We start from the raw sequence: 17344 nt of genomic DNA on the forward strand, positions 1-17344 counted from the left end.
CCAGCCTTGTAACATGATGTTAATATATTTAATCCAAAATTAATCGTTCTATAAAACATATTGTGACTGGAATTTTGAAGCTGGTTCTACATAAAATCCTTTAAAAAAATGGTTACTACTGCACACAGATTTGATCAATACCTTTTCTTTTGTAAAAACTTACCTTTATACCTAATTTAACCTGTTAACTTATAATGATACACAAAGACAACAACATCATAGATAACTGCAAGGAAATTCTTGATTATGGTCCTGCTAGTCCAATTAATTGTTCTAGAAAAATCATATCCAGGAACTCTTTCTAGAACAGAAGCGGACTACAGCTTGTTGATATTTCTATCGTTTTCCATCCGAAAGATGAGACAAACACATCCTTTGCAATGGTTATAAAAGGTAACAAAATTACTGGATAAGGAAAATCAGTTCTGACACCAATACAAACATATATAATTAGATTGTTAATAAAAAGCTGCGCCATGAGCACATGATACGCCCGTTGCTTTTTCAAGGAGTTCAATTACCTTTTAATGTCAAATCACTAAAGGCAGGTTATCTTTATTGATATAAACCAGTCAAAGTTTCATGATAACTGCTCGAAGCATTGTCTGAAAACTGGAAAATCCACCCTTTTTTATGAATAAAATCACAAAAACATAAATTCTTAAATTTATAAAATCAAGATTACTTAATTATGTCAATAGGTATAAACAAGTCACCAAGGTTTCTTGCAAATTGGTGAGGGTTTTTCAGTTATTGTCTGAAAACTGGAAAAATCCCCTTTTTAATGAAAAAAAACCCCAAAAACTCAAAACTTTATATTAATAAAAAACAAGAGTGCACACGCTGAAATGTCTCGCCTTCTATACTAATCATTGATATTATGTTGATAGTCCTAAGTATAAAGCTAAGCTTTAATACAACTGTCACATAAACTTAACATTAACCAAGATAACTAAACAAAGACCAATGAACCTTGAAAATGAGGTCAAGGTCAGATGAACCATGCCAGGCAGACATGTACAGCTAACAATGCTTCTATACAACATATATAGTTGACCTATTACTTATAGTTTAAGAAAAATAGACCAAAACACAGAAACTTAACACTGCGCAATGAACCGTGAAAATGAGGTCACGGTCAAATAAAACCTGCGCGACTGACATAAAGATCATAAAATATTTCCATACACCAAATATAGATGACCTACGGCATATAGTATTAAATAAAAAGACCAAAACTCAACCAGATGCTCCGCAGGGCGTAGCTTTATACGACCGCAGAGGTTGAACCCTGAACGGTTGGGGCAAGTATGGACACAACATTCAAGCTGGATTCAGCTCTATATTTGGATTGTGATTAAATAGTTGACACAGCATAGGTTTCTGACACAGAATGAATGTGTTCTAATGAACTTAAAATTTTTGTTTTCTCTTAGAGCAATTCACTATGCTGTTGAATATTAATCCTCTCAAAAAAATGTTTGAAGAAATTTTCTTTTTTATTTATGAAATTTCAAATGAGAAAAATTGAACCCAATTTTTTTAATCACATCCCCCTTTCCCTTATTCCAAAACTAATCTCAATTAAAATTTCTAATGGAGTTTGCAACAATAACTACTCATTTAAATACATCATAAAATATTAAGATGTAAAAAAAACTGCTTGTTATCACAAAAAACCAAAAGGGAGCCCACGTCGATAGATATAAACAATTCCCCCAAGTTTCATGCAAATTGGTTGAAGAGTTTTGAGTTATTGTATGACATGTTGACGAGGGATGGACAACAGTATACCATAATATGTCCTGTGACCATACGTATAAAAACCTACAAATCACTCTGCATTTTAATTTTGCAAGTTTTTTCTTTATTTTCAATGATTTTCCAAAGAACATGTTTTCTTATTTCCTTTTCAAAAAGATCACACACAATTATATTGATGTCCTCTGATATCAGCATACTTTTTTCTTTTTTCTTATTTTAAGACTGCTTTCAATTCTTCATAACAGTTGAAAATCATATCTACCATATAATTTGTTGTGATTCTGTTAAAGCACTTATTTTTTGTCAGTGTAGCTTTTAAAGGAACTTGTTGATACCCACCCAGGTTTGACATTTTACATATCAAAGATTGAATTTCTCAAAAAATTACCAACGTCATTCTTTTATAATTTGGCAAGTCCAGGAAAATGATCAGATGGGATTTTTGAAAAGACAGACTATTCTACCACATTAAAATACAAAGCAGTTTTTACTTGGCTATAATAAATGACTATGAAATCAAATGTTTTTTAAAGCAAGTTTAAAGAGTGATCTGGTATAAAAAACAACAAAAAAGTGGTCACCAACAATTGGTTGGGGGTAAAATATTACCCAACAGTGAGTGCCACTGTGACCATTCATAAAATTTATCATATCTTTTGTTTCATACTATTCTATTAGTTCATGCACAAAAATACTTGTTCAAAATGGTCACCAACTTAAAGTTGGGGGCAAAATCAACCCAACAGTGAAATACACTGTGACCTGAAATTTCACTTAAAATTTGAAAGAAAAAAATGTGATCACCAACAATTTGTTAGGGGCAAAATTACCCAACAGCGCAAATACACTGTGACCATAATTATCTTTAAAAAAAACTTCAATTGCATTTTTTGAAACAGAAAAAAAACAATTTTGTCGCCAACATATTGTTGGGGGTCTTTTGACCCAACAGTAAACTAATTTTACTGTGACAAGTAATTTACTTGCCTTATTTGTCTTCTCTTGTTATCTTCGAAACATTACTGCCAAAATTGTTTAATAAAAATGTCACCAACATCAGCAAACAAATGTTGGGGACCCTTAAATGGCCCAACAGTGATAGAAATCACTGTGACAAGCACTTGCCTTGTAAAAATTACTGCCTTGCCTTACATGTTACCCTCAGAATAATATAAAAAGTCACCAACATAATGTTGGGGGCAAGAACAGCCCAACAGTAGAATATACTGTGACACCACTTGCCTTTTGTGAGTGCCTTGTTCAGGCCGTCTAAATAATTTTGAAAGAAGCATTTCCTGTTTCAATTAAAGTAACATGCTCTCACAAAAACTGGATACTATCAAAAAAATTTTGTAACTAAAATTTATGCAAATAAACAGCCTGAACAAGCATTTTGACTGTGGTTACGTCCTGATCACAGATGTTACTGTTATCTAGCTATATAGTGGTGTTTTTAACATATTAAGTTTCATTGATTTTCTCAAAATTATTCATTTAAATATTTTCAAATTTTTTATTTTGTCCTCAACTTTCTCACAAAACTGTTTAAAAAACATAATTTTTATCCTATATGATGCCTATTTAATAAAATAATATAAAATGCTTTCAACTTTATCAGCTTTGGACAGATACTAAATTCTTTATTGACATGGAATGACATAATCTTATTCATATACAATGTATCTTCTTTTAAAAAAAATATGTATAATAGTATTATATCCATTATTTTTAATTATTTAGCAAGTTTTGAAAGCATTATTGATCATGTTGGATTAGAATTTCCTTACTGTTTATTTTTTAGTATTTCCTTACATTTTATATTTCTATCTTCCGTTAGAGTCTTGAGATATTTATAATCCAGATGATTTTTTTTACCTATCCTCAGCTGCATTTTTTCAAAATTTATAACTTGGATGAATAATCAAGAACAGTAACTCTTAAACAAATGGGAGACAACTCACGCTTTGGTTACAAGTTTATATCAATATAAACTATAAAGTTATACTGCAAATGCATAAACACCACGTAAGTTCAATAAATACTAAAATCTTTTTTAATGTCATAACAATGCAAGATCTTTATTAAAAGGAAATATTTGACAATTTTCCATAATGTACAAATACAATAAAATTACAAACCTTACATGTCCCTAGAGATAATTGACCTCTTTTATTTGATTTCACTTACCAGTTATAATTATCATAGGAGTCTGTGGAACAATGTGAGTTTTATAACAACATGTGACTTTGCTTACCTGTATTTAAACAGGTATGTATCGAATCACATTTCCAGCTTTTGTCCCATTATTCAACACAAAATTACATTTCTATAAAATATAAATAAAAGAACAACATTTAAAACCAATAAAAAGATGATGCACTAGTTTCTGTTGATTATCCATGATTTTAGTATCGTCTATTGCCACCAGGTGGAGGTCCGTAGCCACCTTGATTGTACATATTGTTAGAAGACATCCCCATCATTCCTACAACACAATCAACACAAATTATTCTATATTCCTAACTTAAAATATAAGGTTAAAAGCATATAAAACTTAAATATTCAATTAATTGAGTATTTCACATCAGGAATCAATAATTTTAGATCTAGCCAGAACATATTTCATGAATGTGATACTGAACTCCTTGCAATCAAATGTTCACTTAGGTGATTTTACCATAAGAGATTTTTTTTAAATCTCACCTCCTTTTACTATTACCGATTTATGAAATACAACTTTATTTACCAGTGAAGATTTATGCAAATTCTGCATGTTACAATTTTGATTTCAAAAGCAGTTTTCTCTTATGTTTTTTTTTCCTATCAGAAAACTCAGTTTCATATTTTTTTTTAAAGAAAGCTGTGCAAGGATGTTATTTTAAATTACTTTGGAGGAACTGATAACTTTTCATAATCATCTAAAAAGCTTATGACACAACCTTCAAGAATTTAATACTTTTACAAAATTTTGTATGAAAAGTTTCTGCTGTAAGTGTTTTTAAGACCCAACATCATTTGAAGGATAAATTCAAAATGCAAATAATTGAAAATTTGATTCCTTCGAACACACTTAGTTCTGAAGATTGACCAATCAATACCTTGTGGCTGTTGCTGTTTCCCAGGATTCATCATACTCTGATATCTGGGCATGCTTGCTCTTTTCTCTTCCTATAAATAACAAGATAGAAAACACATCCCACAAATTAATTACTGGTGTATCAATAAATACTGTAAAGCGGGTTATTTTCACGGTTGTAAAATTTTGAAATTTTCACTAGATAAGGTATACGAAATATTTTAGCCTTTTCAAAACTTGTATCAACACCTTCTCATGTGCACTATTAAATCATGTAAATTGTTGGAATATATTTTGGCAATTTTGTTCTATCCGCAAAAACGTTCATCCCGCGAAATTAAACCGCTTTACGGTAGTAGATCATTTTAAAATTCCTTAATCAGCAACAGACATTATCCATGTTATCAAGCATGTACTACGTATACTAAGCACAATAGTTCATTGCTATTTACACAATCAACATTAATGTCCATGTTAATCAAATTAAATGTTCGAAGACTGCAAAATCATTACTTTTATACAAAACTAATTGAACTTTTTCAAACTACGGATTAAGAGCATAAAAGATGCATGAATAAATAATTTTTTTCTGTAATTTCTAAAAGCTGTTCTATACAAATCAATTTTTCAAATCAAAACTACTCCTGTGGAACTTGAGTAAGTCTAAAGTAGATCTGAGCCACCTGAGTAATACTGATTTTAATACTGTAAATTCAGAAATTATTGCGTGCATTTATTATTGCGATTTTGTCATTTCAGACTAAAATGCGATTTTAATTATTACGATTTTGAGAAAAATCCTGTTTAATTCATATAAAACATTTCAAAGTGCGAGTTTAAATTATTGCGTTTACAACTCAGTCGCATATTTCGCAATAATAAAAACCTCGCAATAATTTCTGAATTTACAGTATCTACCAAAAGTTCAACCTGCTAATTGTGACATGAAAACTAATCCAACTAGTTGCAAGTTTAAATTAATTTTTACAATCACTGTGTTTGTATATAATCTAATTAAATATGGGTTACTATGAGGTTAAAGGGGGAAATTATTCTTATTTGGTTAACTATCATTTTCCCTGTCAAGCCAGTTAAATAAAAGATATCAGTAACTAAAAAATTCGTAAGGGTTCCACGGAACCCAGTGTCTCGCCTACTTTTGCTGTTAATCGCAGACTCAACAAAAATGAGGAAAAACATCAATAAAAATTTCCCTCTCGATATTGTCTTTTGATTGAAAGACGCTTCCAAGTTTGGTAAAAAATCCAGGATAGTTTATGAATCTAATAAATGTTTTATAAACTTTAACTGCAGACTGTATGTAATGTTAACTGGAAGAAAAACTAAGTCCATTTATAAGTAAAATACGGAAAAAGTGAATTTTTTTTTTACAAAATTTACTTCTGAATAATATCTTATGATCAGAAACAAGCTTTTGTCTAAGTTTGGTAGAAATCCAGGATAGTTTAAGAACCTTATAAAAATTTAAAAAACTTAAATCACAGAGTGAATGTAATGTTTCCTCGCAGAAAAACTAAGTCCATTTATAAGTAAAATACGGAAAAGTAGAAATTTATTTTTACAAAATTTTCTTCTTGATACTATCTTATGATCATAAACAAGCTTCTGTCCAAGTTTGGTACAAATCAAGGATAGTTTATGAAAGTTATTAAAATTTCAAAAACTTTAACCACAGAGTGAATGTAATGTTTCCTCGCAGAAAAACTAAGTCCATTTATAAGTAAAATATGTAAAAAATAGAATTCTATTTTTGTAAAATTTACTTCTGGATACTTTCTTATGATCATAAACAAGCTTCTGTCCAAGTTTGGTAGAAATTCAGTATAGTTTAAGAAAGTTATTAAAATTTCAAAAACTTTAACCACAGAGTGAATATTTGTGGACGCCGCCGACGACGACGACGCCGACGCCGACGGAATGTAGGATCGCTTAGTCTCGCTTTTTCGACTAAAGTCGAAGGCTCGACAAAAACAATCTTTTATAATGCATTAATTACTACAGATTTATATGCGAGTTCTAACTGCATGAACTTCGTCATGGTCTACACAGCTTAATGGATGTTTAATTCATATTCTTCTACTGATTGTTTTCGTTTTCTGTTTCTAGATCTGCATTGATCATTACAAACTGATTAACATACTAAAATGCCATGTATTAATAGTGAAATGACAAAACAAATACATGAAAATTGAATGATTTCTCCTACCTGCAGTATGGTAAAAACCTTAAAATAGATCGTTAACTCACCAAAGATATATCTTCGTCTGGATGCATTAGTTTTGAGGTCAAACCTGAACTAGATTCTGGTTTTTTAATCTGTGGTGCTCCAGTGATGGTTGCACTTGAGGGTGGAGAGGCTGAAACTGCTGCCGCTGATGGGAATGTAGGCTTGGGTGGAGCACTGCTTGTAGCTGGTGCTGTCTTGAATAGGGGACCAGATGATGTTACAGGATTGGATGAATGTGATAATGAGACTGATGATGGAGCAGTTGATGTCTGTAAATAAAAAAAAGAATAATACTGATGCTGAAAATATAATGAGAGAAAACATTTTGTTTATATTTTGTTATTGAAAAATAGTTGAATGATTTTATAGTGTTGCTTAGTTTTTAGTTTTCTATGTTGTGTCTTGTGTACGATTATTTGTCTGTTTGTCTTTTTCTTCTTTAGCCATGGCATTGTCAGTTTGTTTTCGATCTATGAGTTTGACTGTCCCCCTGGTATCTTTCGCCCGTCTTTTATACAGTTGAATATCTTTCTTTAAGAATAAGTATCAAGAATGTATTAATGTTTTCATCTCAATAAAGTGAATATGTAAAATCATTTTTTTAAATCTAACATTCTTTTTTTTTCACCCTAAAAAAACTGTATGATTGACATTTTTATACTAATCATTAATAACTGTGAGATTTTAAAAAGGGATTTTTTTTATTCTCATCAAGCAATGTAATACATTAATTCCTTTAAAAAAAAGATCAAACCTAAAATTGATCAGCACCAACTCAAATACAAGTTGTTTTCCTTAACCTATTTTATACCTGAACAGCTGATGGGAATAATGGTTTAGATGGAGCTGACATTGGCATGCTTGGTCCTCCCATCATGGGACCTGGTGGTGGACCTCCATGCATGAATGGTGGTGGCCTTGGTGGCATTGGCATCCCTGGGTGGTGTCTGGGTGGCATACTAAAAATAACATTGATAAATCAACTTTTTTGTCTTTTAAAAATAATTGAAGCTGAAAAAGGAAATTAAACCATAACTAATGCATATATTGCTATACAGTTCAGAACACCTGCACCCTAAATCCTGTCCATAGCTTTGCTTATGTGTACTCATTGATAACTTACATATAGTTTTGGAAATATAATTTATCTATCAGTTGTAATTGGAAACTAGCTTTCAGTAACTGAAAGTAACAGGTTTTTCTTAAATCGGTACTTTGTCTCTTTGGTCTTTTTTTGTAGTTAATTTTGAGGATATGAGTTAATCCTTTTGTTACTATTTTTAGTTTTTTCTGAAGTTTCAAGAGATGATCCTGTAATGCAGTCAGGGGTACTACTTTTTTATTCAAGTAATACTTAAAGAAGTAAAAAAAAATATATACACATATAAGTAAATTTGTAGGATACTTATACAAGTGAATTTTATTTTCTTGTACATGTATAGGTAAAAAAAAAATTGGCTTAGTTATGTCCCTTAGACATTCAGATTTTTTTACTTGTATAAGTAAAAGTCATCCTTTCTTCTTTCCTTGAATTCTTAAGATTTCTTTGCTCTAATAGAATTTTAAATTGTATACCCTTTGCAGATGTCTTTACTAATCATTTAAGTGTAATTTCATGGACAGTGAAAATCCCATTTGTCTGTTATCTTTATAACACTGCTCATTTACAAGCCCCAAAGGAGCAATTTTTGAAGGCCTTGCGCAAATATACAAGATCTTTGCTCAATCAGTTTCTTTGCTGAATTAATGGGAGGAAATTTTGAACTTTAATAAAAAAAAAAAAAAAAATGAGCAAACCTGGGAAAAACCATTAAAGGCACGATTTAACATCGCAAAACTTGAGGATTTTTGTGGGATTGTAAGAAAAATTTAATTATACAATTAAATTTTTGAGAAAATTAAGTGGAGATTATTCAAACATTATTTATTTACTTATATGTGTATATTTTTATTTACTTCTTCAAGTAATAACTTGTATAAGTAGTACCCCTGACTGTAATTGTTGTCTTTTGTTACTGACTATCATATCTAGTTTTTCTTTTTCTTTTTGTACATTGTTCAAGTTGTATATTTTTTCTGCGTGAACTATTTTACGTTTTGATTTTTGTCTTGTCAAGGCCTTTTACTGCTGACTAATTGCACTTATGGTGATCTTAAGTTGCTTTACTTCTACTTCTTTAAATATCAGGTTGATAAATATTTCATTGGCAATCCTACCACATCTTCTTATTTGTATAGCAATATTTTCCTCCTTAGAATAATTTCAGTACTTAATGGATTCCATTAAATGGAATGGAACAATCAAATTGATCAATAAATTTATTTCATAACAAAAGTTAATGCAAAAAGCAAGGATATTTTAATCAGTTTATTGATAAATAATAAAACTTACCCCATTGGTCCCATGCCTGAAATAAATAAAGCACATATATTTTATCTTATATTTATCAAAGTAATAACAAAAAAACATTAGGAAAATAACTATCTGAGATTTAGCCACTTATCTCTGAATGTAATATTCAGTGAGTTGTCCAGGAAAAATAATCAAATGGGATTGAAAACCTTGTTATTTTCCTTACTTTAGTTAGGGTCACTAAAAAATAGTTGCAAATTAAGGTAATGGTTCCCAACAACAAATTGAAGTTTTTAACGACCTTGACTGTCTATACAGCCCTTGCACGTTCAGTAATGGTTCCCTAATACTCCCCTCTGGGTTTAATTACTGGAATATACCTAACCAGAAAATTCATCTTTTTTTTTACTGTTAGTGATCTTGAAAAGGTGTAGGAATTAAACCCAACTTGCAAATATTTGCGTTTCTAAATTTAAATCTTACTAAATATTGTGGTTTCCCATACTTAAACATGGATATGGCCATTTTATCTTAAATCAGATTGTTTATTCTTATTTTCTTGATATTTGGTTGACAGATTTCCATCAATTTTACATAGATTCTTTTGTGAAGCATCAAATATCTTCCTCTGACAAAACTTTTTTTCTAATTTTAGCTTCTGGTATTGAAACAAATAATATTAACAATTTGTTAGTTTCAACCTACCCATTGGAGGCATTGGTCCACCCATGTGGTGTCCCATTGGACCCATATGCCCCATCATTGGTCCAGGACCCATAGGTCCAGGTGGCATAGGAGGCATTCCTGGCCCTGGCATACCAAATGGTGGCATAGGTACAGGTGGCATCGGTGGCATGTTATTACTAGTACTAGTTGTAGGAAAGCCACTATTGCTGTCATCATCATCACTGTCATCTTTTAACCTTTTAGCTGGATGGTCTGAAGAAAGAAATACAAATGAGCACTCACAAACATGTTTAACCCCTCCATATTCTTAAGGTACATGTCCCAATTCAGGGCATGTTCCTTGGTTTTTGGTTGGTTTGTGTCTTGTCAAATTTTTGTTTTGTAAATTGTTTTCTTAAAAATTAAGCAGTTGTTTTACACTTAGAATTGTTTCAAATTTACATGTATAGCCGTTTTAGATAACTATACAGCATGGGAATTTCTAGTTGTTGAAGCTCTTACATTGGCCCTTAATAGTTTACATCCTTTTAATTTGAACTCTGGTGCATAGTTGTCTCATTGACAATCATACCAAATTTCTTTAATTCTTATTAAGTTCATATGAAGAATAACTTTTGACACCTTGAAAAATTTGAAAGATTAATCGAAAATTGGTCTACATCAATTCTAGTGATTGAAATCCAACATGTTACTCTACAAAAAATTTCAAAGGTATTTTTATCCTACATTACCACAAAAATAAAATAGGTTATCATTCATCTAAATCAATTACTTAATCTCTTAATTTTCATATACTGTTACCTAATTTTTGCTTCTCATGTTGTTGAAGATCTTCCTCTGGTATTCCTTCCATACCATATATTTCTATCTCTGTATTCTGTCTTCCTGGTAATGCATTGGGAACTTTATCTATTTTTTCTTTGTGTACCTAAATAAACATGATAAAGCTGTAGTGTACATGCATGTAGTCATCTTTACATGTAAAACATACATAGTTACAAGTTTCATCTTCTTTCTATAAATGCTTGTTTACAATGTACATTTATGTATATATATGTGAAGGACGCCTCCGGGTGAGGGAATTTCTCGCTGCATTGAAGCCCTATTTGGACCTTTTGCTGTTGTCTGTTCTATGGTCGGGTTGTTGTCTTTTTGACACATTCACCATTTCCATTCTCAATTTCATATATACATTGTATTACACTGTACCTTTATTTCAGATTGAGGTATGGATGTGGTGCTTTCATATTTAGAGGCAAAAATTGAAATTGTGAAATGAAATATGTTGGGATACAACTGTGGAACTATTGAGACTTATTTCTAATATTCATGATCATGATACTTGATAGACAAATTAACGTACATAATAGCTGAAGAAAAGATCTGTCCGTTATCTTAGCAGATATGCTGCAAATCATGCAACCTACATGTATAATGATCAGATCTGATCAGAATGTGCAATATCTACAGTATTTGATAATTAACTTGACTGAGAAAAATATTATATTGAACCAGTCACAATGTCTGACAAACTCTTAGGTACAAAGTTTTTTGTTGCTTACCTGCATACAATGAATGGAAAGACCAGGTCCTGTGTATAACTTTTTATGACAAATATGACACTTGAAATGCTTTGCTTTCTGGTGCTGTATAAGTATCTTCTCATCATCAAACTCTCTGTTACAATACCTTATACATTGTCAAGGAATCGTAATGCAATATATTAAATCATATCTACATCTACATTTATAAGTGAAACAATCAATTTCAATTAAAAAAAAACAATACACTATACATGTATTGCTTAAATAGTATCACATCTACATAAGTGAAATGATCAATATCAATGAAAATTATGTAATTTTAAATATTTATTAGATCAAATAAGACATTATGTGGGTTTTTTTTCTATCTTACACCTGTCATTGTCTGTATGATCAACACTTACATTTTAACTTGAGAAACAAGGAGCTAGATTCTTATTTTTGTTGAGGGTTGATACATGGTGAAATGATTTGTGATATTGAAACCATTATATCATATGCAAATTTCACATGGACATCATTGATAAATATAAACCAAGCCCCTTAGGGCAGACATCTTGTACCAGCCATGTTCATAGGACTATAATTCATAATTACATTTCAAGGTATTGAATGTATGACAAAAAGTCAAAATTCAGTTTTGTGATTATTTTTCTTTGAACAAGCTTAACCCTTTCGCCAAAGAGTCCCAGTTTACCAGGATTCACGCTTCAGACAGCTGACAATGAGTCCTGTTTTACCGGGATCGGAATACTTCTTTTATATTTCCTGCTCAAAACAGTGCAAACATAAGTTATCTTTCTTTGATGAATACCTGGATGAAAGTGTAAACATGGCGCTTTCGTTTGTTGAAAACCGTGTCAAAATCAGAGGAAATTTACGGAATTTGCGAGAATTTGAAATGAGGGAACATTTTTTTTGAAAGAATATGGAAGAATTGAAGCCAAACTAGTATAATTTTTTGACAAAAAATGTTGTTTTATGTACAAAACACTTGGAATGGACATCGTTCAGTGTGAGGAATTTATATAGCCTCGTAAATTTTTTTAAAATTTTGCTGTTTTGGGTTAAAAAATTACGATTTGGAGTCAAAGAGTAGAATTTTGAGAATTTCACCTAGATAATGCCGAAAATTTGAATATTTTATGAAGAAAAAATTATCCAAACGTGAACAAAACTGTGAACATAGTGTTAGTGAATGAATTAAATACACAAATAACTACAAACAAGTTTTTATTGACATTAATTATGTAGATCTACCACTTAAGTAATAGTAGCCAGGGAAGCCATCGTCTCAGAGTAGCTTCAGTCTGGGCAGCAATCGGTGAAAGGGTTAAGAAAACCCTAATTTTAACATGTTTTTTTTTAATTTCTTTCATGAACAAAAATGAAACACTTGAAAAGCACATATGCTTGACTTTTAAACATTGATTATCAAATAATTGTATATTATAAAGGTTTTATAACTTAAAAATGATATATAACAAGAATGTGTCCCAGGTACACGGATGCCCCACTCGCACTATCATTTTCTATGTTCAGTGGACCGAGAAATTAGGGTCAAAACTTTAATTTGGAATTAAAATTAGAAAGATCATATCATAGGGAACATGTGTACTAAGTTTCAAGTTGATTAGACTTCAACTTCTTCAAAAACTACCATGACCAAAAACTTTAACCTGAAGCGAACGCACAGACGGATGGACGAATGGAGGCACAGACCAGAAAACATAATGCCCCTCTACTATCGTAGGTGGGGCATAAAAAACCAGTAAGTTCATAAAGATCGTTATAAAGATACATGTAGTGTTCAACTCCAACATGGCAACGAAGGATAACGCGATATATAGTATACCATGTGACATGGTCGCAATGTTGGATGTACACACTTAGCTTATTCATGACACTATATTTATAACCATCTTTATGAACTTACCTGCTTGCTGTAAATCATTTTTAAGTTATCAAATACACTTATAATATATTTAAATATTAATTAATAATTTAATTTTGGATGTAACAGGTCTTCTGATTGGCTGACGATGTTTTGTTTATCAGCTCATATACATAATTTTGTCATCTGACTGTGACTTCATCAATGTTTTTTCATAGTACAACTGTTTAAAATGGAATTTAGAATTAAATTATAAGAAATGATTGTAATATTTTTTCTGTCTATAGATTTGAAATAACATAAAAAGTGTGGTGCACACTTTAAAATAACCTGCTACGTGGGTTATTCAGTGTGCACCACATTTTTTATGTTATTTCTTCATAGACACTAAAGACAGAAAAAATATTACAGTCATTCCTCGAATAATCAATGTTTAAAAGTCACCAATATGTGCTAAAATTAAAATTACAAGTGTTATTTGGTCATTTGTGTTACCCAAACTTGTGTGATGTCCAGAAATTGAGGACAAATAACAATAAGGTGTATACATTTTTTTGTAAATGAATTATAGTTATCGTGTACCCTTGTAAACTCGTACCACTAAAAAAAACTTGTACGAATGCAAACTCGTACAAACTGTTTTAAATGCATTTAAATGGTGTTTAATTGATTTTTCAATGATTTACCTAAAGGATACATCTGCAAACTAAAGCTTATAAAAGTGAATGTGGTTGTAAAAATTCAACTCTATGTTGCTTCGTGTTGCTTAGTCTTTCGTTTTCTATTTGTGTCTTGTGTACTGTTATCTGTCTGTTTGTTTCTTTATTTATTAGCCATGGGGTTGTCAGTTTATTTCTATTTACGAGTTTGACTGTCTATTTGATATCTTTCGCCCCTCTTTTTTAATGGAAGCAAGTTAACTCGTACCAACGGAAACTCGTACCATGTTAACTCGTACCAAAAAAGTTAACTCGTACCAACTTAAAGTCGTACCACTGGGAAGTCGTACCATTAAAAATATATTAAAAAATACGAATGTTTTGTGGTGTTCTTTCTAAAATTAATAAAAAAAAGTTGAATTACTGTAATTTTATACTAGATTTTAATGAAAACTTGGACAAAAATACGTTTTTTTTTAATTAAGATACTAATATAAATGGTCTTAATTACCTGCTAATTAATATATGATATTCCTTTGATTGTGTGATCAAATTAATACTTTCCTTTGATTGTGTGATCATTGGTTGATTATTAACGAATCAACTTGTTTTCAGGTTTTCAGATTTCAGGTTTCATTTACTTTCCTGTGAAGGTGTCACTTCTCTTTTTCAAAGCAATGCATATCTCACACATTAAATGAACATGACATTACTTAAAATCTTAAAAGAAGTCATATTTTGATAACAATACTTAGAAGTACTTAACGATCGTGACTGGCTATTTTGCCTTTACCTCGTTCGTTTATCATTACTACTAATAAACAACTTGCAACCCTTGCTCGGTCGGTAATAATACGTTTTGCAAATTATTATATATAAAAAAAATTAATACTTTTAACATGTTGGTCATAAACAATTTACAACCTTTAAAACACACTAAATTAATTCTTTCAGTGAATAAAATTCCTTCGAGAAACAAAAGAAAAGTACCCAAATCTATTCAATGTAAGTGATTTGGAATTATTAAAAATTAAATCCAATGGTTATCAGTATAAGTTTAAAAAAGAATGATTCAAGGGAGACAACAAATCAAATCTGCCAAGGTATTGTCTATATCTAATACACATGGAACATTAGCTACAGATTGGTCATTTTACTTTCAAATTATATACATTTTACAGACTTAAGAGGTATTGAGAAAAATAACAGTATATATTCATAATTAAACACCAATCAAATGCATTTAAATAAGTTGGTACGAGTTAGCAGTGGTACGAGTTTACATTGGTACGAGTTATTTTTTAGTGGTACGAGTTGACGTTGGTACGAGTTTACATTGGTACGGGTTAACTATAATTCTTTTTAATGATGTGTCTAATGGTATTGTGAATGACCTGTACTGTAGGCGTAATGGTAGTGTTGGCAGAATAACAAAGAATACGTTTCATTTTGATTTATCTACCAAATTTCAATAACATTCATGAATGTAAAAAAAAAAAACACCATAAAACATTCATATTTTTGAATAATTTTTAATGTGATACAACTTCTGATTGGTACGAATTCCAAGTGGTATGACTTTACTTTTTTGGTACGAGTTAACCTGCTTCGTATAAATTATGTGTATTGACATTCCAAAGCCTAAATTTTAAAGTAGCTCAGGACCTGAGACTACTGTGTCTAGTCTTAGTCAGGACTAAAACAGTTTTCCAAGGATTTACCTTTTGGTATTTACAGAACAAGGAAACAAAAACCAAAAAAATGAATGTTTAGTCGTAAGACTAAGAGCCAAATTGTAAGCTCAATTTATCTGTAGTAGATGTAGTGAAGAAACCACCAAAAACGAATTATTAGTTAATTGAGAAACTTTAAAAATACTCAGAAAACATGGTACTGACTAAAAAGGATACCAACACCAAGGTTTTAGTTGCTTCTTTTTCTTTCGTCCCATTTTGCTTGTTTTTCAATATGGCGTATGTTTTTAAAGGCAGATAACTGTGTATGGCGTTTCTTTGTTATCTGCCCTTGATTTATTGGTAGCGGCTATTGACACAAAAATTTTGCTTTGAATTATTGTTTCGCCATACATATTCGTGTCCAGTTATGATCCAAAAGTATATGTGAAATTTAAATTATCCTCTTTACTGCACAAAAAATTCTCTTGGATCTATTCAATCGGACGATTTAACATCTTTAATGCATCATTAGCAACCAATGTAAAATCTTGAAAATTGACCATGATGAGACAAATAAACAAATAAATATGATAAAGGTGCCCCAGGCCAGAGACATATATACACATATATATATGTCTCTGCCCAGGCCAACATGGTAAGTGTCCCCTGTTATATTGGATGCATCACCCGATATACGTATAGCTGCTTCAGACTATTAAAATTAATGCTCTTATATATAGCATAAAATATGCCTGCCCAGTCAATCAGTTATAAAAGGTATAGAATAGAATAGAAATTTTATTTCCCTAATTACAGGGCCCAAAAAGGGCATAAAATCAGATACAACTGATTGGCCGCATAATTGGTAACTACAACAATAAAGGTCACAGAGCACATGTAAATATATATTTAGTATATTAGCATTGGTCAGAATCAGAGCCAAAAACCATATATATATTGTGAATAAAAGAATAAAATTACATTATATCATGCATTCATTCTCAAATCATTAATGTATATGGTCGAATCGACTTAGGCAGAATCAAGCCAGGCCGAACCGGTTCCATGACCGAAACGTCTCGTTTCCCGATGATAAAGCGTTCAGTGACGACAGACATCTGAAAAATCAAAAGCTCAAACACATCAAACGAATGGATAACAACCGTCTAGTGCCTGTCTAATCCAAATAATTATGACTTCTTGAAAAGCTATGATATTGCAGGAAGGCGTCAAAGTAAAAATTAAAATTGCCTTCCAAGACGTCATAATTATTATTTGGACTAGTGCTTGTCGTGCTCACCACACAAAAAAAAAGATAAAAAAAGAAGATTATATACTTTGAAAAGAAATATCCAATTCAGAATGTTGCCATTAGTGACACCATACGTCTTATCTTTATAAATATCAGTTTCAAACAGATCAATCGTTCAATCCGAGTGTAGA

At 31.0% G+C, this 17344-nt stretch overlaps 1 protein-coding gene across 1 annotated transcript; it reads right to left on the reverse strand.

Moving 5' to 3' along the window:
* Positions 1 to 3799: 3799 nt before the first annotated feature.
* Positions 3800 to 16239, reverse strand: LOC143044481 (BUB3-interacting and GLEBS motif-containing protein ZNF207-like). The gene is made up of 9 exons (XM_076216525.1): positions 16136 to 16239; positions 11691 to 11817; positions 10930 to 11056; positions 10147 to 10380; positions 9481 to 9496; positions 7900 to 8047; positions 7109 to 7357; positions 4863 to 4932; positions 3800 to 4249 (listed from the first exon to the last, which is right to left on the reverse strand). Exons 1-9 carry the CDS (start codon positions 16174 to 16176, stop codon positions 4170 to 4172), a joined length of 1092 nt encoding a protein of 363 aa, XP_076072640.1. The 5' UTR covers positions 16177 to 16239; the 3' UTR covers positions 3800 to 4169.
* Positions 16240 to 17344: the final 1105 nt, after the last annotated feature.

Source organism: Mytilus galloprovincialis, chromosome 9 (assembly GCF_965363235.1).
Source record: "Mytilus galloprovincialis chromosome 9, xbMytGall1.hap1.1, whole genome shotgun sequence".
NCBI classification, from domain to species: domain Eukaryota; kingdom Metazoa; phylum Mollusca; class Bivalvia; order Mytilida; family Mytilidae; genus Mytilus; species Mytilus galloprovincialis.